We start from the raw sequence: 22,428 nt of genomic DNA, 5'->3' as shown, positions 1-22,428 counted from the left end.
CTGGTCGCATTGTCTAGGGTAGCCGGATGCGTGGACGGTCCAGTTTATTTCTGTTCCCATTGTTGGGGGTGGTTCAATGTTATGTTTAATTTATTTAATCACAGTCAGCTTAGCTGAGTTAGTAGGTGAGATCAACTATATTAGGGTCTATACCGCTTACAATATACCGCTATAACTAGTATCTGGCATCACATAAGAGGCACGTTAATACATACACACAGTTGCAACGGGTCCTGTCGCTGAAACATCATACCAGCCATACGGATTACTCTCAAGCATATTTCACGGGCCAACCACCCCAGCCTCTGGAAGTAGATATTGGCGCTAACTTCGGTGGCGCACCGCAGCTTCGGTAAAAGTCAACAAGAGCTCGCGTGTTCTGACGCCAGGCATCGTCCAAATGCCATGCCAGCCAATATTACAGTAGTGGCACAAGCCATGACGTCAGGGATGGGTACGGCCTGGCCAATGTATCAAGAGTGGCCACACTACACCGTCCGCGTAGAGATAATGCCATAGGCCGAACCATGTTGGAATAGGCACACCAGTCTGCGGGGTAGGGATAAAATTGACTAGATCGGCTCATCAGCTGCACAGTACTTGTCCAGAATGTGGGTATAAAACCAACACTGACAAGCTCTTGACACTTCGGATGCCACATCTTGGTCACGCAACCGAATACAAGGCAACCACACCGGAATATGCAAACGCCCAAAGCGTGAAGCAGTAATGAACCAGGAAAACCAGCATCGGGAGTCCCAATCGCAGCAAACAGATAACACCCCGGTGGTGTTGACTGAATCACCTGCTGCAGGAGACGTCAAACAAGATCGAAGGCTCAGTGATGAATGGGGTCCGTATTACCTGTTCATGCAAAATACAGACGGCCCAAGTCACAGAATAACCAAAGTCACAATATACCACTGCCCTATGTCTAAACGACAACACCGAAACCACCAGCTCTCTCAACGACAGAAATGCTAAATTTGTACAGATGCCTCCAAGGTACCCCCGAGCCGATTTCAAAAACGCAAAGGCTCCATATATGCAACGCCAAATTCCCGAGACGGCCATATTGACAGAAACTATGCCGAAAAATACCACGCGAAAATCGCCGAGATGAAGCGTGGCAAATAACACGAACATAACACATAAATTCCGCAGTACAAGCCTCAAGGCTGGGACTGAAAAAAAAAAAAAAACGTCAGATTACTGAGAGCCGAAAGCAAACTCAGAGGGATGTGGAGATGCAAAACGAAGCACAAGAGATAGCTTATCCGCGAGAGATTAATCATCAAGGCCGTCTATATCAATCGCATCTGGATTTGCAGGTGAATCTTGTTGACCAGTCACCCCCGGTGGAGGCCCACTACTCGCTGCCACAAAGCCATGCATTGCCGAGGATTGCCTGACAAGTTCGGCCGTGGTACCAGCGTGTTGATCACGATGATCTGAATCCCGCTGACTCCGAGCGAGGGCCTGTGATGCAATGAAGTTGACATCGGTATTGTACTGAGCTTGGACGCTTCTCTTGATGCGCAACATCTCCTTGAATGTGTCTTCGTTGCCGTGTTGGACCTCAAATTGTTCCCACCTCGCCCAAAAGTCGGCATTTGTTCGGGGGTCGCAGAATTGTGACGCATGTCCGTAAATTGCACGCGCTCTGTCAATCTCACCTAATCGCTTCTCCATATCCGCAAACTTGAGGCACATCTCCTTAGCTTCGGTATCTGGCAATGCGGAAATGGCCCTTTCATAGATGGGCCGAGTAGACGACAACCCAAAATTAGAAGCGGATTTGGTAATGTAGAAGTTGAACATATCCGCACGGTCGTCATCACTGACCGCCCTCGTGGCTCTCTCATATATCCGCATGGCATGTCGTGCAAGACCCCGCTCCTCTTCCAAGTTTCCATACATCAAGTAAATGGTCTTGGCAAACTTCGGGGGGCAGTCTTCGACAGCTTGCTCGAAGAGATCTCGAAGCCGCTCAATACCTATCTTCCGATTCACCGCTTTCGTCAGGTACATATTCCAGAGCTCGAAGGCGACTGGGTAGCTGAATAAGTCTAAGCCCCGCTCATAAATCTTGAATGACTCCTCGTAATACTTGTGCTCTTCTAAAAGAGTTGCGTAGTTGACAACCGTCTGTGGTGTTGCGATTCGAAGTTCAAAAATGCGTTCATAGACTCGTTTTACTTCGCTCAAAGTAGAGACACTTTCTACGAGATCCACGTAGAAACTCCAAAGTTTCCAACTCTTATGAACTCTTTGTTGCGCTGAAAGTGCCTCGTCAAAGTAGTCGACTGTAGATCGCTTAGGGGCTTGGACAGCTTTTGACATGATTCGAACAGCTTCATCAAACTTCTCATTCCGAAGTTCCATTTCTGCCCACTCAATCCACATGTCAGCCAACTCTGCAACAGATTTGAAGGGAACCTTGACTGCTTTCTCCATGATTATGCGGGCGTTCCTTAAATCCCCCCCTTGTTCATAGAAGCGCGCATAGCTCGCCCAAAGTTTATAAAACGAGCCAACGGCTCGTTTAGGGTGGATAGAAGCAATAGCATTCGCATATGTGCGCACAACTTCTTGTTTATTGGCCCCCCACAGAGCGACTCGTTTCTCCCACTCTGAGACAAGGTTTGGGTTCTGGCGAAGTAGCACATCGTTCACTAAAAATGGTCGTCGATCCATTAGATGCTCGAACCGCATCATTCGCACATCCAATTCGAAGTCTGCATCTTCATCTTCCACTCCCATGTCGGTCCGATTTGTTACGCTTTCCATAAGTGCCTTGATGATGGACTCTTCGAACTCGGTGTATGAATCGAATATTAACGCAAAGTCGCGGACTGTCATAACGGTTGTTATGCCCTGTTCGAAAGTATCTCGTGCTCGCTCGAAACTGCCTCTCCGGATCCAGTAGGTGGCTAGACCCACCCAAAGCTTGCCCCTCTGATCGGGAAAACGAGCGATTCCGCTTCTGATGATACTTTCAACGTCGATACCCGATTCATAATTCACCTCAATATCCGAGGCATGGTCTACAAGAAGATCTACCATTTCACTCCAAAGTTCGTAGTGGCCCTTCCCAGTCTTGCTCGCGAATCGGACGTTGTTGAGGAGGTTGACATAGCTTATTGCGGCTTCGGTATATAAACCCGATTCGATTAGAAGTTCGATGAAATCCTCTGCCTCCTCCGGATGCACCTGAATATATCGCCGCCAAATTTTGACTGCAGTGTCACCTGACGCAGCATTTGAGAATGGTACATACAAGGCCCATATTCGATTATGTTGCGTGATTGGTAGCGCCCTCAACGCGCGATCGAAAGTTCGTCTTACGAGAGTGATTGCTGGCTGTTTGACGAGGAACTGAAGATACATTTCCCATACTCGAGGCATTTTGTTGAGAAGTATAAGTGCCTTTTCAAACAAGGCGTTGACTTTATTGTATTCGGATGCGAAGATAGCGGGGTTTAACTTTGACACATGCTCGGTACGGAAGGCGAGATACTGCGATGGTTAGTTCAATGTCTTCATGATACATTTCAGACCTTACCATTTTCCAGAGCTTGTATGATCGCGGCAACTGGGCGCATGCACGAGCCATGACAAAGTTTTGTTGCGGAAGTGTGCCATGACGAGATTTAAAATCGATGTAGACCAGCCAAGGTTTAATGCTAGCCGGATCACCTGCCACGTCTTGCTCGTATATAAAATCCTCGTTTGACTTGGCCTTGGTCAGCGGAATTATTCTGCGAACAAACGTGCCAAGGGACTGGGCAGAATGTACTCACGACGATGGGGAGACGAGATGTTGACTTCATCTCAGCTGAAACAGCCATTTTGTTGCTACGCCCTCAATGTGCAGCCCTCAAAGTAGACCCTTGAGGAATGTTGAGCATTAGACGACTTCTCAAAGATTGGGTAAAGCTGTCATGGTTAAAAAAAAACAGTGCTTCCAAGGTCAGGGTCTGATTGAATAGGATCATAAATTCAGCTGATCCTTCCAATGCTGCGCACCAGGTGGTACCTAAGTAGTTATCCATACTTTATGCGAATTTATGTCCTAAAGTGGAGAATTATGCGCTTAAGCAGATAAGTTTTCCGTAGTGGTGGCCTACAAGTGACATAATCCATCCTGCCAGACCAAGCAAGTCGAGCAAGCAGGTCCACTACCGGTCGACACTCATGAGCAAGCAAGCATCTTGTTTGACATTGTCTGTTAATCACAACGTAGCTTTTGCTCGCTCTTCTTTCACTTTTCAACATGTCTGGTGCTTCTGTATTATTTCACCGTTCCAAAAAGCTAGAAAAGAATCTTCTTAACCTGATTCTAACAGCTCTGTAGGACCGCGAGGCCGTCTTTCCGACTCGGCAGTCGCTGGGAATCATGAAAGCAAAGCTCAAAGGCGCCGAGACAGGGCATAGTTTGCTGAAGCGGAAAAGCGAGGCTTTAACCAAGTAAGCAATACAACAGTTCTGTGTTAGAGTTTGACACGGAACATCAAGATTCAACTGACGCTATTTTTGGTAGGCGTTTTAGAGGTACTTCCTCCCCAGGCGATCGCTGCGGGCCTATCGTGGGCTGACCAGACTGTTACAGAAATAACGAGACGAATTGATGAAGCAAAGCGTAAAATGGGACGAGTGATGCAAATCGCAGCCTTTTCCCTGGCGGAAGTTACATACGCCGTTGGGGGAGATATTGGATATCAAGTTCAAGAATCAGCCAAGTCGGCTCGGTTTCGCGTTCGGACCAAGCAGGACAATGTATCCGGTGTCCTTCTCCCAGCATTCGAAAGCTACATGACAGAGGGAAATAATGACTTTGGCCTAACGGGCTTGGGCAAAGGAGGCCAGCAAGTTCAGCGCTGCCGGGAGACGTATGCTCGAGCAGTCGAAGCTCTCGTAGAGCTTGCTAGCCTGCAAACGGCGTTCGTCATCCTCGATGAAGTCATTAAGGTGGTGAATAGGCGAGGTAGGCTTTTACAGTGCAAGTGCTTTATGATGGCCTGCCATAGCTGACATGAGTAACAGTAAATGCAATTGAACACGTCATCATTCCTCGCACCGAGAATACTATCAAGTATATAAACTCTGAACTCGATGAACTTGACCGAGAAGAATTTTACCGACTGAAGAAGGTAGGCATAATGCAAAGATAATTTCAGCACCTTGAGAGTAGCATTGACCACTTTCGCGGTCCTAGGTGGCGAATAAAAAGCAGCGAGACACAGCAGCAGCAGACGCGGAAATGAAGGCAAAGCGTCAAGCGTCCAGTAGCAGGGAGGTGGGTGATAAAATCGAAAGCGACGCGACTGGCCCAACAGATATTCTAGCCGGCGAGGACGAAGACGATGTCATTTTTTAGGTTGCTAGTTTTTGACGATGCTCCAGCCTCGGGCAACACCTTCACTTTTGCCTAAAGTGGCCTGCTTGGTCACGGAAACACTCAGTAAATATAATGTAGATTAAAAACTCGCATCTACAGATGAGGCCTCAGTACCCGGATACGATTACTGTCTTTGATAAGTGACTTTGATCGCAGTATCTCCTAGCTTCATTCCAGATGTGTTCTCCTTTGCATCAATTGCGCCTTGCTCAGCCTCGTATTCCACAAAAGCGATACCACGACGCCCAGGAACGAGTCTAATTTCACGAAATCCCTCGAACCTGCCAAATATCGCGCCTAGCGCGTCGACGTCATACTCCTCTGGAATATTTTGCAAGAACAGGATTTTGTTAGGTGGCAAGTATTCATCCGGAATTACCTGGGAAGTTGCGGGTCCTGTCGACTTCAGCCCTGATGGCCTGGAGAGCTTGCTCGGCCTGTTGTCTGCGGTAGAACCAGCACCTCTTTTAGGTTGTCGTTCACTATCGGCTGCCTCTAGGGCCAAACGTTTTTCTGGCAGGCGAGGTTAGGGCGAAAAGATTTGGGGATAAGATATTCCCGTCGTACCTTTTTCTGATAAGCGATTTCTCTTGTGGGCTTCGAACTCATCCAATGAGCAGTTCATCTCTATCGATTTGTCACTTCGTGTTTTGGCAAGGGATAGTTTCATTGGCTTGTCGAAAAGCTGAAATCCTTGTAGTTCTTCGATTGCATCTCTTGCACTGTCGGGATCGCTAAATACTATGAATGCTTGCCCCTTGGCTTTGAGGTTTTTTTTCGCCACAATATCGACAACATCGCCAAACTCGGAAAAGATGGTCTTCAAAGATTCTGTCAAGGGTTGAATCTTGACTCTTTCTTCAAGGTTGTGTACATAAACTCTGCGTCATGGTTAGCTTGTGTCCCCCACATTACGTGTCGAAGTGCAATGACACGGACGTGGAGATTGGTTGATCTGAGGCCATGGTAATTCTCTTGGCCACCCAGGCTGGGAAAGGAGTGCTCTTGGACTATTGTAATGTGTAGTATCGTTGGGACAACGCGTCGTTGGAGCATAGCTTCGTGGAGACTGCTCACTAAGTTATTAAGCCCTTTAATTGCATATCTCCCGCTTTGTGAATACTGCCTTTAAAGCGAATCCGGCAAACTGTACCAGCTAGGTAGTACCCACGCGGGCGGTGCCTGCTCCTGGTGGCTTGTCACCTATTGGCAGAAGGTGTGGGTATAAAAACACGATCTAATACAAGACAAGCATATTTTGTGAGATCAAGCTATCGAATTTTGCTGTACGCAGTACTCTCTCTGTATTGTCACGTGGTGGAGGAAAATTCCGAACTTGATATCTATTAATCTGGGTGATCGCGTCGGGCATTGGCATGGATTGGAGGCATGTTTGTTGTTGGCGTCAAATTGGTTTTGAGTGCTGCACGGGTCGTGGGTTTGGTATAAGGGCACGCATTCCATTCCTGTCGAATCCACGACGCTAGGTGGAGGTTGCGTTCCTAAGCCGAGTCACATCCGGCAACTCCAAATGGCCTCCCGACTCTGGAATGTGATATTTTGCACTCCTAATCGGCATTAGTGATAATCTTCCCGCACGCATAGCCTTGCGGATTCTTGCTGTCGTGTTCCTCTTGCGTGTGCTTCGTGGGTTGGCTTTTCATGAACAGAAGCCGGATATGTCTGAGCTAGTGGCTAAAACTCGAGTATGGCACATGTTCTGATTAAGTTCCTCGCCGCTATCCTCTGCCGAAATCATGACGACACTGGTCAATATGTTGCCATGCGAGTACGTACATGTCTCTATATGTTTGAGTTATGCCGCTGTTCCTTTTCATCCACTAACTAAGAGGGACGAGCGGGCTAGGACGAGGTTTCGCAGAAGGGCAGCGCCAACCATCTATCATGTTGCTTCAAAGGAGCTAGATGGGATTCGGCCAACTGAAGACATGTCTTGGACACCATTACTGAGCCGCTGTACTATCGGTCAACATCGACACAGACAAACAAACGAACCACCCCCCTCCCCTTTCGCTTACGCCCCATTGGAGGCACCCATGATGCTGGTATTGAGTAAGAAGAAGATCGGGACACGCTCTTGTAGCGCGATTGGGCCTGAGATTTGGCGATAGAACATGGCGTTTCACATCCCGTTCTTGACGGCAAGGCTATTGAATGTGACCAAAGGATTCCCACACTATGACTGGTATGCCTCGTGTTGGGGCTGTCAGAGCTCATCGTGCCGACACGCGATCCATCGTGCAACCGCAAAAGATTCGAAGATGCAGAATCCATTCGCTGCAGGCGTAATAATTTATGTGCCTCTTCAAGATTCCTTCAAAGTGATGTTGTTCATACCCAGCATAATACAACAATTTCCCCTCTGGCCGGCAACCGTTTCAGACAGAGCTACGAGCTCACCAACACTGTACCTACAGTCTGCAATTCCAAGCCACTGGAAATGGCCCAGAAATTACCCCTCGAGGGACTGCCGGCCGTGAAGCACTTATCCAATGTCCCGTCTCTAGAAGTTTTGAAGAGTGGACTGCTTGGAAGTCTGGAAGGTAGTCTGGACGGTTGCCAATGGGACAAGGGGGACATTTTGGCATCGATTCCGGATACTGTTGAGCAAGCTGAGCGTTCTTTGCACCTCTTGCACGCTCTACTAACACAGGTGCCTGGTCCATGGCCCACGATACCACTTATACGATGTTATGCAAGACTCTCGAAGCTCCTACCTAAACAACTCAAGTCAAATCCTGTAAGAGAGGTTGCGAAGCTTAGGCAAACGATATCGGCGATGATTAAAGACTCATACGGGTCATTATTGGATTTTATTTGTCACGATTCACGTCCAGCGCTGCGAGCAACGAATTCAGACCAATTTATTACACATAAAGGGTTGCATGACTTTATCGCAACTTTCCCCCTGGCTGTCGGCCCTGCGGAACGGAAACCGGTTGTTGCTATTGCCCTTCCCAATGGACCGCTTCTGGCGGCAACATGCATCGCCGTCACTACCTATCACACTGCTGCCCCGATCAACCCAATGGCTGGGATAGAGCAATTTCGAGCCGACGTGCTACAGTCAGGTGCAAAGGTCATCTTGACCAGCTCACAGGACTACGAGAAGTTGCAGCTAGGAGATGAATGGGCCAGTGACGAAAATATAGAAATTTTCGTCGTTGACTGGAATAATCGTGATGACATTCGTATACTCAATACTGCCGGACATGTTTTGAAGCCCCGCGACACACGCCCACGGCCAAATGCACCTGACGATATTGCCTTGATCCTTTTTACTAGCGGTACGTCCGGAACGAAGAAGGTCGTTCCAATGAAACTGCATTCGATAGTTACTGGAGTGGTATTTGTCATGGATTCCTGGGCTCTGAGCCCAGTAGACACATGCCTGAATATGATGCCCCTGTATCATGTGTAAGTGTTGATTTACTTTACCGGATTCAAAGCCGGATACTTTGATACCGCGGCTAACGATTCAAAAGCGGCGGATTAGTCAGAAATATACTTGCGCCTATATTTTCTGGAGGATCTACAGTCTGCTGCACTGCATTCGATCCGAATTTATTTTGGGATGTCGTGGAATCCCTGGAGCCAACATGGTACTATGCGTCTCCTTCTATACACTCCGTCATTCTCGCTCAGGCACTTGAACGACCAGGCTCGCTGAAAAGGAGCAAAATTAGACTCATATGTAACGCTGCAGGAGGACTTTTGCCGTCGTTGGCCACTCAACTTTGCGATACCTTTAACTGCCTTGTTTTACCAAGCTATGGGATGACGGAGTATGTTCTGGCCTGTCTGAGCTCACCTGAAACGCATTGCCTCCGAGTCAAATAAATAATGGAGCAAAGTTGAGAGAGAAGTTGCTAATGCCTTGTTTCAGATGTATGCCAATATCAACACCACCGCTTCAGCTTGAGTCTGGTCGAGAAGGAACTTCCGGCATCAGCACCGGCCCGGAGCTTACTATACTGGACTCGTCAGAACGCAAGGTCGGCCCTGGGGTGGTTGGCAGGATTTGCGTCCGAGGTGACCCTGTTTTCCCTGGCTATTTGCTGCCCGACGGCTCGTTCGATAAATCTTCGTTTAACACTGATGGGTGGTTTGATACGGGTGATTTGGGCTACATGGACAGTGACGACTACCTTTACATTACGGGAAGAAGCAAAGAAGTTATTAACCGCGGGGGAGAAATAATTTCGCCCTTTGAGGTTGAAAATGCAATCATGAACGCGTCACTATCACCAACCTCCCCCATCAATGGCAAAGTCAGCCAAGTAATGGCATTCTCAGCATCACATGACGTTCTTCAGGAGGTTGCCGCTGTGGTGCTCGTAACACCGCCTGGTAAGCCCAGGGTTGACTTGAAAAGACTTCAGAACGCACTACGCTCCTCGTTGCAGCAAGTAAAGTGGCCGACACTAATAGTATACATGGATGACCTACCAAAGAAGAACAATAAGGTGCTACGAATCAAACTTGGGCAAAGGCTTGGTTTGCCGGTCCTTAGCGAAAACATACCATACCTGCGAAGACACTGGGAGGCAATATGCCCTGCTCCTGACACGGCGTTGTCTGTGTCGATTGAATGTGCTCCCTGTTGTATTGACCCGGAGGCAATACAACAATCACTGGGTGCCGCAGCATCGGCTGATGTGAGATGCCACGTGCGCCGGCGAAGTACAGAGGATATGCCGGAACTATTCTGCGCTCCAGCGAAACGGATTTACCCACCGCCTTCCACGGCGTTCGCGACAGACCTGAAAGAACATCTCTGTGGCTCCCTTCATAACTACATGGTACCGGAAACAGTTCACTTACTAGAAGAGCCGCTTCCTGCCGATGATGGAGGACAAGTGGATGATGACAAACTCCAGGTTGTGGTGGATAGATTGCTTGAGGCGTCAATGGACAAGCTGGCCGATTCAACAGAGGGAAAGGTGGCCAAAGTGTTTGCGAATATGCTCTATTGCCACCCTGCTCAGTTGCCCAGAGACATCGATTTTTTCAGTCTTGGTGGCGACTCTCTCCGTGCCGGCCGTCTTTCTTCAGCTGTGAGGAGTGAATTCGGCATTCAGATTCCCATCAACGTCATCTTTAACTCTGGCTCTATCCAAGCCATTTCGGCCTACGTGGACAAGGTTGCGCCAACAAGCATAGCTAGCGGGACTGAAGACGAAGTCGTTGGATGTACAAAAACGAACAGCTCGACAAATCCATTCCTGATGGCGATTCAACTGATCCCCCTCGTCGTCTTGTATCCGCTACGCCGCGCTTTCCAATGGACCATATTTATCGTGGCGTTTAGCTGTACGCAGGGTTGGCCAACCAATACAACTGCTCCCGGCCGGCTCCTCAATCTCACACTGAGTATTCTATTTTCTAGAATGGCCGTCAGGATTGTCGCTCCCTTCGTAGGTATCCTTGCCAAGTGGATCATCATAGGCCGGTATCGTGAAGGCCTCTACCCGATGTGGGGGTCATATCATACGAGATGGTGGATGGTCCAGAAGGTCGTCAGTGTCTCTGGCAAAGGGTGGTTCGGCTTGAATGATACGACCCAGACGTGGTACTGTAAACTCATGGGTGCGAGAATTGGAAAGAATGTGAAGCTTGCCGGAGCATCATTGGGGGAATGGGATCTTCTAGATATCCGCGACAGCGCCGTCCTGAGTCGCTGCATATGCCGACCCTTTGCAGCCGAAGGAAACACATCCATGTATCTAGGAAGAATCACTATCGGAGAGCGGTCTTCTGTTGGAACATCATCCATCGTAGCGGCCGGCACGGAAGTCCCCCCAAACACATGCATTGGACCAAACTCTTCAAGTTGGGAGTTGCAGGATGCGGACGAAGAAAACCGACACCTTTCACAGGGTACGGTACCACGACCTCACTGGCTGCTGACGATTCTGCTTACTACACCCTTGCGGCTGATATCTTGGTTCTTGTCTCTCACGCCTTGGATTGGAGGGTTGGTTGGCATGGTTGTTCAGAAGCCTGCGGTTGCTGGTACGCCGATTCGAAACATGCTGGATTGGTTTACGGAACCCAGACGTGTTGCATTTCACTATCTCGCTTTGATTCTGAGGTCTTTTTTCAGCCCCTTTATCGTATTCGCGTTCTCGATATCCGTCAAACTTGTTCTGGATGCGATATTTGGGAAGCCCAGTCTGCTCCACCAGACAGAACATGACGGTACCATTTCGACCTGGCGAGCAAATCTGATGAAGAGCCTTTTGCCCGCTTCTCGACTGCGTGATATGACGGCAATGTTTGGTCAACACTACGAAGCCACGTCGATTGCGCTGCGTATGCTGGGGAGTAAGATTGGTAAACGAGTTTACTGGCCGGGAACCGGACCTAGCATCGGCGACTATCACCTACTCGATGTGGGCAATGATGTGGTATTCGGCTCTCGAGCACATCTCATAACATCTGATGGCATGGGGTCTGAGCCCATTGTAATTAGGGACGGCGCTATGATTGCAGATAGAGTCTGTCTCCTTCCCGGAGTAGATATTGGCGAGCGAACCACGATGGGATCTGGTGCCTTGACAAGCAGAAACAAGAAATATAAGGCTGGTGCTACATACGTAGGATCGAAAGGACGCGATGCCATATGCTTATCAGCGGGAGACAGAGCGAAGCAAAACCTCCGACAAAGGATCCGTCATCTGGGCAGCGACGATACTTTGGTCGGTGACCGAAGCATTTCCAAGACACTGTCACCAGGAACGCGAATCCAACGTATAAGCAGTGACGACACTTTAACCGAGTCGCACACATCGGAGAACATAGAGTCTTTCCAGACTAGTGGTGGTGCCACTGGTGATACGGACGACGAGTCGCGCGTCCCTGAAACAATCTCGCCGTTTGGGAAGGCTTTCTATCTAAAGCTGGCTCCATATCGTGTTCTTGGACCCTTCGCCATCTTCTGCTATTCTTCGTTTATGACCGTATTTACTGCTTTCTACTGGAACATACCAAACATCTCTTCGATTCAGTTGGTAGACCATCTTATGAATCGGTTCATTGTTCGAAACAACAGCATCCTTTACGAGACCGGGGTGCTGTTTAGCTTGTGTACACTTGTCTTTGCTATACTGACATCGCTTCAAGCTATTTTGACACTTTGTATTGTCATAGCATCCAAGTGGGTATTGATTGGTTGGCGACAGCCTGGCAATTATGACTGGGACAAGTCACCGTACTGCCAACGGTGGCAGCTCTTCCTAAGCATTGAAAGGCTCCGCAAACACTGTTATCGTGGCCAGGGCATTCTTGGTCTCTTGACTGGCACAAATTGGATAGTCCTGTACTTTCGAGCCCTGGGTGCTAAAATCGGGAACGACTGCGCGTTGTTTGCAAATGGCCGTCCGAACTTAATGTTTACTGAGCCAGATCTAATCACTCTTGGCGACAGGGTGACCGTAGATGACGCCAGTGTCGTTGCTCATATTAACACACGTGGTAAATTCGATCTCAATCGCTTAGAAATTGGAAACCGTTGCGTTTTACGAACTGGCAGCCGGCTGCTTAGCGGGGCAAAGATGAAAGACGATAGCTGCCTGCTCGAGCACACACTAATTATGGGTGGTGATACGGTAGAAAACAATTGGACAATGCAGGGCTGGCCAGCGACTAGATACAGTGGACGCAGAACAAAATAACTGGTTTTTTTAAAAAAAAAAAAAACAAGAGTGGTTTGTAAAGAAAAATTAATTTTATAGTGCAGAAAAAAAAAAGAATAACTATAAAAATTTTTTAGCCGTGCGTTAGTGGACATTTATTATTTTACTACTTTTATTTTAATGCTAAAAAAAAAATTCATCCGCTATTTGTAATAATTTATTGACTTTATCGCTGAAAAGCTGTCCCCTCTTTATTATTATTAAATTTAACACTTCTGTAAAACAACACCTTTAACCTACAAGCGCTTTTTTAAGGAAATTTTATTAAATTCTTACCACTTAGTGATGTTTTTTCAAGGATATTTTTAGTGATTATATTCCTCTAGTTTTTTTATTACGGAAAAAAACAATTCAAATTACAGCACCCTTCATATCCCAACCTACCTACCACCTACGCACGTTATTATTCCACCCCTGATATCTCGATTGGTTACCACCATATGCTGGCGGCGGCGGCGGCGGAACTCCTATCCCAAAGCCGCGCCCACCAGGAGGCGGTGGGCGCCATGTTGGGGCATGCGGCGCAAAATTAGGAGCCCTAGGACCTCTTCGTCTATCACTATTGTACTGCCCTCCCCCATATCCATACCCAGGACCCCCAGGACCCCCCCGCCTTGATTTACCCCGAATAACTTCCACATCACTGGGGGTAAGCGCAGGAGGCGGAAGATTTGCTCCTCGTAACAACATTGATTTATGGGTTTGATATGTTTGAGGCATATCATAGTAGACGCTGCAAAGTGTTAGACGTTCGTTAGCTAGCGTTCTTTATATTCTGTTCAAACTGTTCAATCTGCACACTGGGTAAGGGCTTACCTAACAGATTTATCGTAGTCCAAGTTCGGCATGGCACCCCTTGCTAGAGGATACTGCAGCGCTCCGTGTGGGACATAATCATCCCGCTTCTCAACTTTCCCCGACAAGCCATCACTGTTTTTCGGATTTAGCTTGAATTTGGAGCATTCTTGTCGTTTAGAATAAAACTTGGTTAAAATATCGTCATACATGCTCCCGTTGTTGTCCGACAACAGAAGCACATCTCTTCCCGTAGCATTCCTCGCGGCCTCTGCAGAGCTTAGAAGTGGGTACTTGGTCTGTACAGCGGCCAACAGTCTGGGCATGTCAATGAACGGTAGCAAGGCGACACCTTGCCATGCCATCTTTTTCCCATTCAGATCTACTTCGAAATCTTCAGGATAAAAGTCAATTATTTCGCTGTCCTCATCTGTCATCAAGGGGTGAAAAACTTCAGGGAGGGCGTGGCGTGAGGCTGCTGGCAAGACACTCATCAGCTGCTCGAACGGTTTGGACACCCTCCCCTTCTCGAAGATGATATCCATGTTCGCAAGGTCTTTAAAATCCGCTGCAAACGGGGCGTAGTGATATGGGTAGTACCACTCCCACGAAGGACAGCCCTGAAAATAGTATAGGAGGACCCAAGCCAGCCCCTCAACATACGCCCGAGCTACCTCGTGTCGAAAAGAGATATCATCGGGACTGCGGTGAAACTTCTGCTGGTAATACCTATCGGCGTACCCATCCTCCCACAAGCGGACTGTGTCAATATGGTCTTCCGCTGACGCTGGATGCTCTGTTTTACTAGCTTGCACAGTGCCGACTTCAGTGTTTGTATTGGCCGTTTCCGTGTCCGACTGGGATTCCGCTTTACGCTTGCCCAAGATGGAAGATGAAGCCTCGGGCTCAGTCGTGACAGAACCATGTCGATTCGCTTCTCGTATTTGGTCCTTAATGATGCTTGCGGCGCTTTTGTTGGCAACATTCGCGGCTTGAGCAGAGCTCTTATTCACCACCATATCATGAGTGATAGCTCGAGGTGGTTCCTTAGGGTATGAGGAGATAGGATAAAGAGGCAGTCCCTGAGATGGATCGTGGTGACCATATTTGCGGTCTTCAGTAAGGCTTCCGCGGCTTCCGCGATATGAGTTGTTGTTCTGTTGCAGCTTTCTCCGCTTTGCGTTTGCCTCACGGCGGTCTTCTTGCTCTTTTCGACGCTTGAATATCTCGTCTTCTTGCTTTGCAAGACCATCCAAAATTCGCTGTGCCCTTTCTAGATCTATGTGTCCGTCTTTTGTAACATAACCGCCCATGGTTGGCAAATTATTTCTCCAGATGGTTGTCAAGGTATCAATGCCATGCTCTCGGATCTCCAAGGCTGGCAGATGTGGAAGAAAATCGTTTCCGACAAAGCAGCACATGAAGACCCAATCATCAATCGCCCGCTCTAGATCGAATCGAAATGGTAATCCAGGAACGGCTAATTCAGCTGCGAGATACTCCCGCAGCACCGAAACGTGTAGCCAGATGAAGGGCTTGAGTGTAACATTGCCAGGCTTGTCATCGACATCGTCCGCCTTCTCTTTTGCCTCGCCTCGGCAATTCCGTGCTTCATGTCCTTTTTGTCCGCACAGCTGGCATGTTCTAGCCCTTCCTTCCTGAAAGAATACATCTTCTCGAAGAACTCGAAAGTGCGGCTCGTGTGTTGCTAAGCCTAGCATGATTAGATCAGCATCCAGCCCATAGATAACATGACGGGTATTGGGGTCGTATTCCGGCGATGCTCTCTGAGACCGAATAAAGGACATAATTTTGTGCTCGCCCTCGCCTGGGACTGTGGCATCAGAAATCAAGACCTTCATTTTAGCCCATGCTGGATCCGTGTTTAATTTATATTGGCACCAATACCGCAAGCTCACGGCCAATATATCCATGAAAGGTGTACCCGGTGTGATGGAGTTGTTGTCGAAAACTTTCTTGGCGACACTTTCGATGTGATCCGGCGGCAGAACTCCGCCGTTTTGTTGTTTCACAAGTTTCAGCAGCTCCTTCTTATTCTCTTCCTTTTCTTTGGCATCTTGTGCGGATCGGAACCGTCGAGAGCGTTGCTGGTTCATTTTGGCGCGAGGTGCAACACCATCTAGAAGAAAATCTTCGTCAGTATGGGCTGGCCCGTGTGTAGAAGGATTACATACCAACAGCAATCATGAGGAGCTTCCGAGGTCTAACCATGTTGACGACACGGTCTGTATACTTGAATACCTCGAGCATCATTGCCTCCTCATCCTCAGGCGCGGGTTTGTCTTCCGGATGTGAACAAGGATGAACGATGCCGTTCATATCAAGGTAGAGGTTATCGAATTCCTCGCCATTCGGATTGCGACTACTCGTATCAACAGGTACAATAGAACCATCCGGCATTACAACCGGTTGGTCTTCAATCACCGGTGAGATGATCTTGGGATATTTGTTGGAGAGCCATCGAAAGGCAGCTGGGATACCCATCTTGACGGCAATGGGGAATTTCAAAGCAGTCAATTGCGATGCTATTTTTGTCGATGGGTTCGTGTAGGACACACACAACAGTGAGGATTGTACGATAACTGAAATTTTCCCCATTAGTCGCCAGCGCATTCACTATCGATGAACAATTGCCAGGTTGAAGTACCTAAGTACTTATGATTATGTCATCAGGACTAAAAGGTGGTGTGGAGCCGCATATTCCTAATGTCGCTGCAAGAAAGCGTTAGGTACCTTTAAAGTACCACCTACCACCTACCACTTGGGCACTTGGGCATTGAAGCTCATCTGGCTAGGACAAACCTGGGCCACTCAGGTACCAACTTGACTCGATGGCCACAAAGCTCGTGGGCCCAAGGTCAAGCTCCAGCTAGTACTTTGGACCCCATTGTTGTAGTACGTACATCCGTCTGGTATGTTAACAGGGGCAAACTACCAACGTGACTTCCACTCCGTACCAAAGTGTGGAAAGACCATGTTTGCTGTCCTTTGCTTTCGCAGCCAACCCACACTCGACTTCTCAGCTTAAGATTCAAAGCACGCCCTTAGAATCGGCGCGTTTGCATTGCTCAATGGCGCATTGCACGACCGCAACATGTTTTCGATTTCAACGACACCAGCCAAACAGTCCGTTAGCGAAACCATAACAGTTTACAGCGGCCGTCTTAACTCGGCAACCCTTCTCGAAGATCGACGAGCGGCAATACTGGGCTTACGGAGCTTTGCTAAAGATTTCCCGGCATCAGTGGCCTCTGGCGCATTAAGATGTCTCATTGGGAGTTTGGCTAAGGACGGCGACGATGTCGACACTGTCAAAGTCGTCTTGGAAACGCTGCTGATGCTATTTAGCCCCAATGAGAGCAGCCCTGAGGCTTCCGACGAAGTGGTTCTTTGGCTTGCTGACGAATTTACTCAGCGTCAGGAGAACATAACACTTCTGTTAGACTTCGTGGAATCGAACGACTTTTACTCGCGCCTGTACTCGTTGCAATTGCTCGCAGCTATACTGTCAGCCCGGACCGAAAGAACTGAAGAATGCATTTTTACTGCACCTTTAGGTATAAGCAGGCTCGTTGCTACTCTCGACGACCAACGTGAGGCCGTGCGGAACGAGTGTGTCAGCCTGCTCATAGCTCTCACGCCCACATCCACGGAAATACAAAAACTGGTGGCGTTCGAAAATGCATTCGAGCGAATATTTGCTATTGTGGCAGCCGACGGCTCGCTAACCCAGGGTGGGAGAACCGTCGAAGACTGTTTAATTCTTCTAGCAAACCTTTTACGTCGGAATGCTTCCAACCAATCCCTCTTTCGGGAATCCGGTTGCATCTCAAAGTTGGCTAGTTTGTTGGAAGGCCTGCTGCAGGCACAACTGTCCAATGCCGATATTGCGGTATGGGCCCAGGCACAGCGTAACCGGAATGTGTACGCATTTCTCGCCGTCCTTCGTCTTTTTCTACTTTCAGGTTCAGCGGGCGTCTCGCAGAATCAGCAGGCCTTTTGGAAGCAGGGGCTTGTTTATAATATTCTTCAGTTAGCATTTTCTCGCGAGGAAGGCCAAGTCACTATTAAGGCAGAGGTAAGAAAATGGACTTGCACCGTTTTATGGGTGACTATATCTTAACCGACAATTATACGTAGGCATTAAATACTTGTGGTGATATGATTCGGGACGCAAAGCCTCTCCAGGAAACCTTTGCTCAATTGATGGTGCCCGCTCCGTTACTTGTTGACACAGGGGAGGATGCAAGTTCTACACTCGCAGCGAAGACCTATGTAATCGATGGCTTGCTGGATTTGACACTCAACTCGTTTGATCAGTCAGCATTTGACCTTCGGTTTTCGGCTTGCGAGTGCTTGAAGGCCTACTTTTCGAACCACTCCGAGGTCAGGCTTCATTTTTTATCCAGGGCAATCGACGGATATATGGCAGCAGCTGAAGAATCTGCCAATATCCTGACAGTTCTCCTACGACCAGATGCTGCGGCACTTGCCCGTGACCCTTACCGCCAATGGTTTGCCTCCGTCATCGCGTTCCATTTGCTACATGATAACCCTACCGCAAAGGCAAGGCTGCTTCAAGTCACAGAAGGAGACTCGTCTAAAGATGAGGAGGTCGTCACGAGTATACAAACGATTGCTGCTCATCTCATCACCAGCATCACACGTAATGACGATGCTAGAATTTCAGTTGGATACTTGATGCTGCTGATAGGCTGGACCTTTGAGGATCTCGATGCTGTGAACGACTTTTTGGCTGAAGGAAGCAACGTTCAAAGCTTGATACAGGCCATATCACATGCCGTTCCTGCTAAGGGGGTCCTCATTCAAGGCCTTTGTGCATTCCTTCTTGGTGTTGTATATGAATTTTCAACAAAAGATTCACCACTTTCAAGGACCAGTTTTCACTCTATTCTTTCGAAAAGATTGGATAGAGAGCAATTTTTGGAGCGACTGACACGACTCCGGAGTAATCCTCTTATGCGTGATTTCGAAGTCACATCACAGAAGCATCATCCGTCTTTCGGGAACAGCCTACCAGATATATTTTTTGACTCGGTTTTCGTTGACTTTTTCAAGGATAACTACAGTCGGATTGGACGCTCAATTGATAGGGCGCCAGAGCTCGAGATCTCTGTCATGACAAACGGCGTTCAGAAAGGGATATCCAGGGAGCTGGTGGATTCTCTTCGTAGCCAAGTCGGAGACAAGGATCGTGCATTACAGGAAAGTAAAATCAAAATAATATCGCTTGAGGGGGCTCTTAATAGCCGAGAGGCAGAACATCGCCAATCCAGCGAAGCTGCCGCGATTGAGTTATCTAAACTCAAAGCCTCCTTCGACAATGCAGAGAGTGGTCACGAAGAACAGCTACGGTACGTCTCCGGTGGACTCATGTCTATGCATCAATACTAACACTGGCCGCAGAAGGCTGGCCCAAGAACATTCAGCAAAATTGGCCGATCAGGAGCGCCATATTGCGTCATTGCAAGCGCAGCTTGCAGCAAGAGAGGCCAAATATCAGAATGAGCTACTTCAGGCTCAACAGTCCGCACACTCGGAAGTTGAACGCGTCAGGTTACGAGCTGATGCAGAGGTCGCAGACCTCAAGGCATCTATGAATCGTCTTGAAGTTGATCTTATCAAGGTGAGGCAACTACATATAACATACCGAATGGACATTCTATGTTGACATGTAAGCACCAAGGCCAATAAGTCTAAGGCATTGGAACTGCAAAAGCTCCAGGAGAAAAATTCCAGGCTGGTGGCGCTTGAGGTTGACCAGAAAACACAAGCAGAGAATCGGAATTCAGATTTAGAGGGGCAGCTTCAAAAAGCCAGGGCAACGATCGAGGAGCTGCAGCGCAAAGTTGAACGTGTAAGCTATTCGCCCCGATGGTCTGGCTCGCGATGACAGAAGACATGAGAGTGATGAGTAGAGGCTAATTTGTGTGAATGTTTTCACTGGCCAGGTTGAGAAAACACTGTCAGAAGAATCAGACGCCAAGAGAACAGCTCAGACTGAGCTCGATGACTTGCTCATAGTATTTGGGGACCTCGAGGAGAAAGTCGCTCGTTATAAGGTAAATCTCTCGGTAGAGTGAAGTGGCTCCAGCTAACAACCCCTAAACCACAGACACGGCTTCGTAAGCTTGGTGAGGATGTGTCCGAGGGCGAGGATGATGAAGAGGATGGCCCAGACGATACTGATGGCGAGGTGGATTGATGGGAAAGCTGTACCGCTACAGCGATATTGATTGACCACCCCTCTAATTGCATCATGACGCTACCATTGGTGAGCGCGGGTCCCATCTGTCAATCGATGTGATAGGTGCCTTAAGTATAATTAGGCCAAGCCGCTTGGGCAAGCGCTGGTCTACTTGCAAAATATGGGGGCCGGGCCAAAAAAAAAAAAAACTCGATTCGTGAAGGCCCTAGGACAATATTACAAAAGCCAACTAGGAACATCACATAAAAGCACAAATAAAAGACATCGTTCGTCCACAACACATATGACATAGCTTTCTATAGAAAGCATACTGCCAGCGCTCTCTTCAATATCCAACAAAGGAGTCTATGCAGCCTACAAACTTGAATCACTTTCCCGGTTGCATGATGGACAAGCTGCGTGCTGCATCGCCATCCTCGGGTTCAGATACTTCAGAGCAAAGCAACTGGCTTGATGTCGAACCTGATCTGGAAGACTTCGAATTCGTATCACTCTTTGATGTGCAGACCTTCACCACACTTGCAGAAATGCTGCAGCATTGCAAGCAGCAATATAATTTTGACCTGGTTCAGAACATTCATCGCCTACAATTGGATTTCCTTGGAGCTTTGAAGCTAGTGAATTACATCCGCTCTCAGGTCAAGAGCGACATTGCTTTACCTTCACAGATTTCCCTTGATGATATTCAGGACGATCTTTTCCTCAAACCAGTACTCGACAACGACGCTGTTATTTTCTCTCTCGATGAAGTGCTGCAACCGTCAAGCGATACCGAGGTGGAAACTGCGGGCACATTGGACGAGTCAAGCAGGGACTTGCACAGGAAAAACAGAGATCTCCAGTCAGAATTGAATTCTATTCGTGAAAGCTTTGCAAATTACCGCCTAGCTGTGGAACAAACGCTGGACCGTCGGTGGGGGGTCGATGAGATTCCCAGTTCATCGGCAAACCTGAAAGAAAAAGATTCCTCGGGCTACTACTTCGAATCGTATGCAGCGCATGGTATGGAACCTGAATAATTCAACATGTTTACTATTGCTTACCGTATAGCACACAGAGATACATGAAACAATGCTCAAGGACGCCGTGCGCACGGATGCCTACCGAGACTTCATATATGAGAACAAACACCTATTCAAAGACAAGGTGGTGCTCGATATTGGATGTGGCACAGGTATGTTCGTCCAATCTCTCGGAGATTCGAGAGCGCTCTTCTCTTGAGCTGTAATCCTGATGTGCGAGCTAGGCATTCTAAGCATGTTCTGCGCAAAGGCGGGCGCCGCAAAGGTGCTAGCCGTTGACAGATCAGACATTATTGACAAAGCACGAGAAAACGTGTTCAATAACAACCTAGCAGATATTATAACATGCTTGAGAGGCAGCATTGAAGACGTCCAACTTCCCGTCAAAGAGGTCGACATCATTGTAAGTGAATGGATGGGCTACTGTTTACTCTACGAAGCAATGCTACCAAGTGTGCTGTATGCACGGGACAAGTTTCTGAAGCCTGATGGTCTTCTAGTTCCTAGCTCCGCCACGCTGTGGATCTCACCTGTGAAGGATGAGGCATACATGTCAGATCATGTTTCCTATTGGCGTGATGTCTATGGATTTGACATGAAGGCAATGCAGGAGGGCATTTACGACGAAGTTCGTGTACAGGGCATGCCTGCATCGTCACTTTGTGGTAGAGCATACCCATTCAAAGTTCTAGACCTATATTCAACCTGTGCAGAAGACCTTGCTTTTACAGCCAACTGGGAAACAGAACTCAACGTTGGCACGGATGATCCAGACGGTTTTCTCATTTGGTTTGACAATTTCTTCTCCCCATGCAGATCAGAACCAATTCCTGAACCAAGGATCACGCCTGACAAGTGGGTTCTCGCATCGCCAGGTCACGTTGCTTTCACCACCGGCCCGAACGGGCCAGAGACTCATTGGAAACAAGGTCTCCTGCTAACCGGTCCACGAGACCCCTCACAAACGATTTCTACCTCACGCCACCTGTCAGGAGAAATTACCTTCGCTGCCGCTTCTGACAATGCGCGAGCGCTTACGCTACGTCTTAGGTGGTCGACGGAGCATGAAGAAAGAAGCCAGAGCTGGGAACTTAAATAGATAGCCATCTGCTATTTTAATGGACGGTGCACAACTTCCCCCCCTACAGACTTGGATGACTGCGGCTGTAACATCTATGGGGCATACTGGTTATAAATGCGGCACCTTTAGGCCCTGGAGAATCAAGTTCGCAATACTCAAGA

At 48.2% G+C, this 22,428-nt stretch overlaps 7 protein-coding genes across 7 annotated transcripts; 4 read left to right on the top strand and 3 right to left on the bottom strand.

The window, feature by feature from the left end:
• Nucleotides 1-1,287: 1,287 nt before the first annotated feature.
• MAA_02701 (pre-mRNA-splicing factor CLF1) lies at nt 1,288-3,851 on the bottom strand (the record flags this gene model as incomplete). Its single annotated transcript, XM_007820699.1, has 3 exons — nt 1,288-3,519; nt 3,566-3,736; nt 3,804-3,851. 3 exons carry the CDS (start codon nt 3,849-3,851, stop codon nt 1,288-1,290), a joined length of 2,451 nt encoding a protein of 816 aa, XP_007818890.1.
• Nucleotides 3,852-4,647: 796 nt separating this feature from the next.
• On the top strand, nt 4,648-5,174 carry MAA_02700 (ATPase, V1/A1 complex, subunit D; the record flags this gene model as incomplete). Its single annotated transcript, XM_007820698.2, has 2 exons — nt 4,648-4,987; nt 5,047-5,174. 2 exons carry the CDS (start codon nt 4,648-4,650, stop codon nt 5,172-5,174), a joined length of 468 nt encoding a protein of 155 aa, XP_007818889.2.
• A 351-nt stretch (nt 5,175-5,525) lies between these two features.
• MAA_02699 (RNA recognition motif domain protein) lies at nt 5,526-6,366 on the bottom strand (the record flags this gene model as incomplete). Its single annotated transcript, XM_007820697.1, has 3 exons — nt 5,526-5,914; nt 5,969-6,282; nt 6,341-6,366. The coding sequence occupies 3 exons, from the start codon at nt 6,364-6,366 to the stop codon at nt 5,526-5,528; spliced, it is 729 nt and encodes a 242-aa protein (XP_007818888.1).
• Nucleotides 6,367-7,862: 1,496 nt separating this feature from the next.
• MAA_02698 (peroxisomal-coenzyme A synthetase) lies at nt 7,863-13,098 on the top strand (the record flags this gene model as incomplete). Its single annotated transcript, XM_007820696.2, has 3 exons — nt 7,863-8,839; nt 8,908-9,207; nt 9,309-13,098. The coding sequence occupies 3 exons, from the start codon at nt 7,863-7,865 to the stop codon at nt 13,096-13,098; spliced, it is 5,067 nt and encodes a 1,688-aa protein (XP_007818887.2).
• Nucleotides 13,099-13,503: 405 nt separating this feature from the next.
• On the bottom strand, nt 13,504-16,419 carry MAA_02697 (5'-3' exoribonuclease Dhp1; the record flags this gene model as incomplete). The annotated part of the gene is made up of 3 exons (XM_007820695.2): nt 13,504-13,852; nt 13,936-16,054; nt 16,110-16,419. The coding sequence occupies 3 exons, from the start codon at nt 16,417-16,419 to the stop codon at nt 13,504-13,506; spliced, it is 2,778 nt and encodes a 925-aa protein (XP_007818886.2).
• Nucleotides 16,420-17,029: 610 nt separating this feature from the next.
• MAA_02696 (ER to Golgi protein transport) lies at nt 17,030-20,161 on the top strand (the record flags this gene model as incomplete). Its single annotated transcript, XM_007820694.1, has 6 exons — nt 17,030-18,013; nt 18,076-19,310; nt 19,363-19,582; nt 19,643-19,813; nt 19,908-20,018; nt 20,072-20,161. 6 exons carry the CDS (start codon nt 17,030-17,032, stop codon nt 20,159-20,161), a joined length of 2,811 nt encoding a protein of 936 aa, XP_007818885.1.
• A 389-nt stretch (nt 20,162-20,550) lies between these two features.
• On the top strand, nt 20,551-22,285 carry MAA_02695 (protein arginine N-methyltransferase; the record flags this gene model as incomplete). Its single annotated transcript, XM_007820693.1, has 3 exons — nt 20,551-21,166; nt 21,222-21,338; nt 21,411-22,285. The coding sequence occupies 3 exons, from the start codon at nt 20,551-20,553 to the stop codon at nt 22,283-22,285; spliced, it is 1,608 nt and encodes a 535-aa protein (XP_007818884.1).
• Between the last annotated feature and the right edge of the window lie 143 nt (nt 22,286-22,428).

This window comes from Metarhizium robertsii (assembly GCF_000187425.2).
Source record: "Metarhizium robertsii ARSEF 23 chromosome Unknown MAA_Scf_4, whole genome shotgun sequence".
Classification (NCBI taxonomy): domain Eukaryota; kingdom Fungi; phylum Ascomycota; class Sordariomycetes; order Hypocreales; family Clavicipitaceae; genus Metarhizium; species Metarhizium robertsii.
Note: the sequence above shows the minus strand (reverse complement) of the source record. Positions and strands in the feature narration are given on the sequence as shown.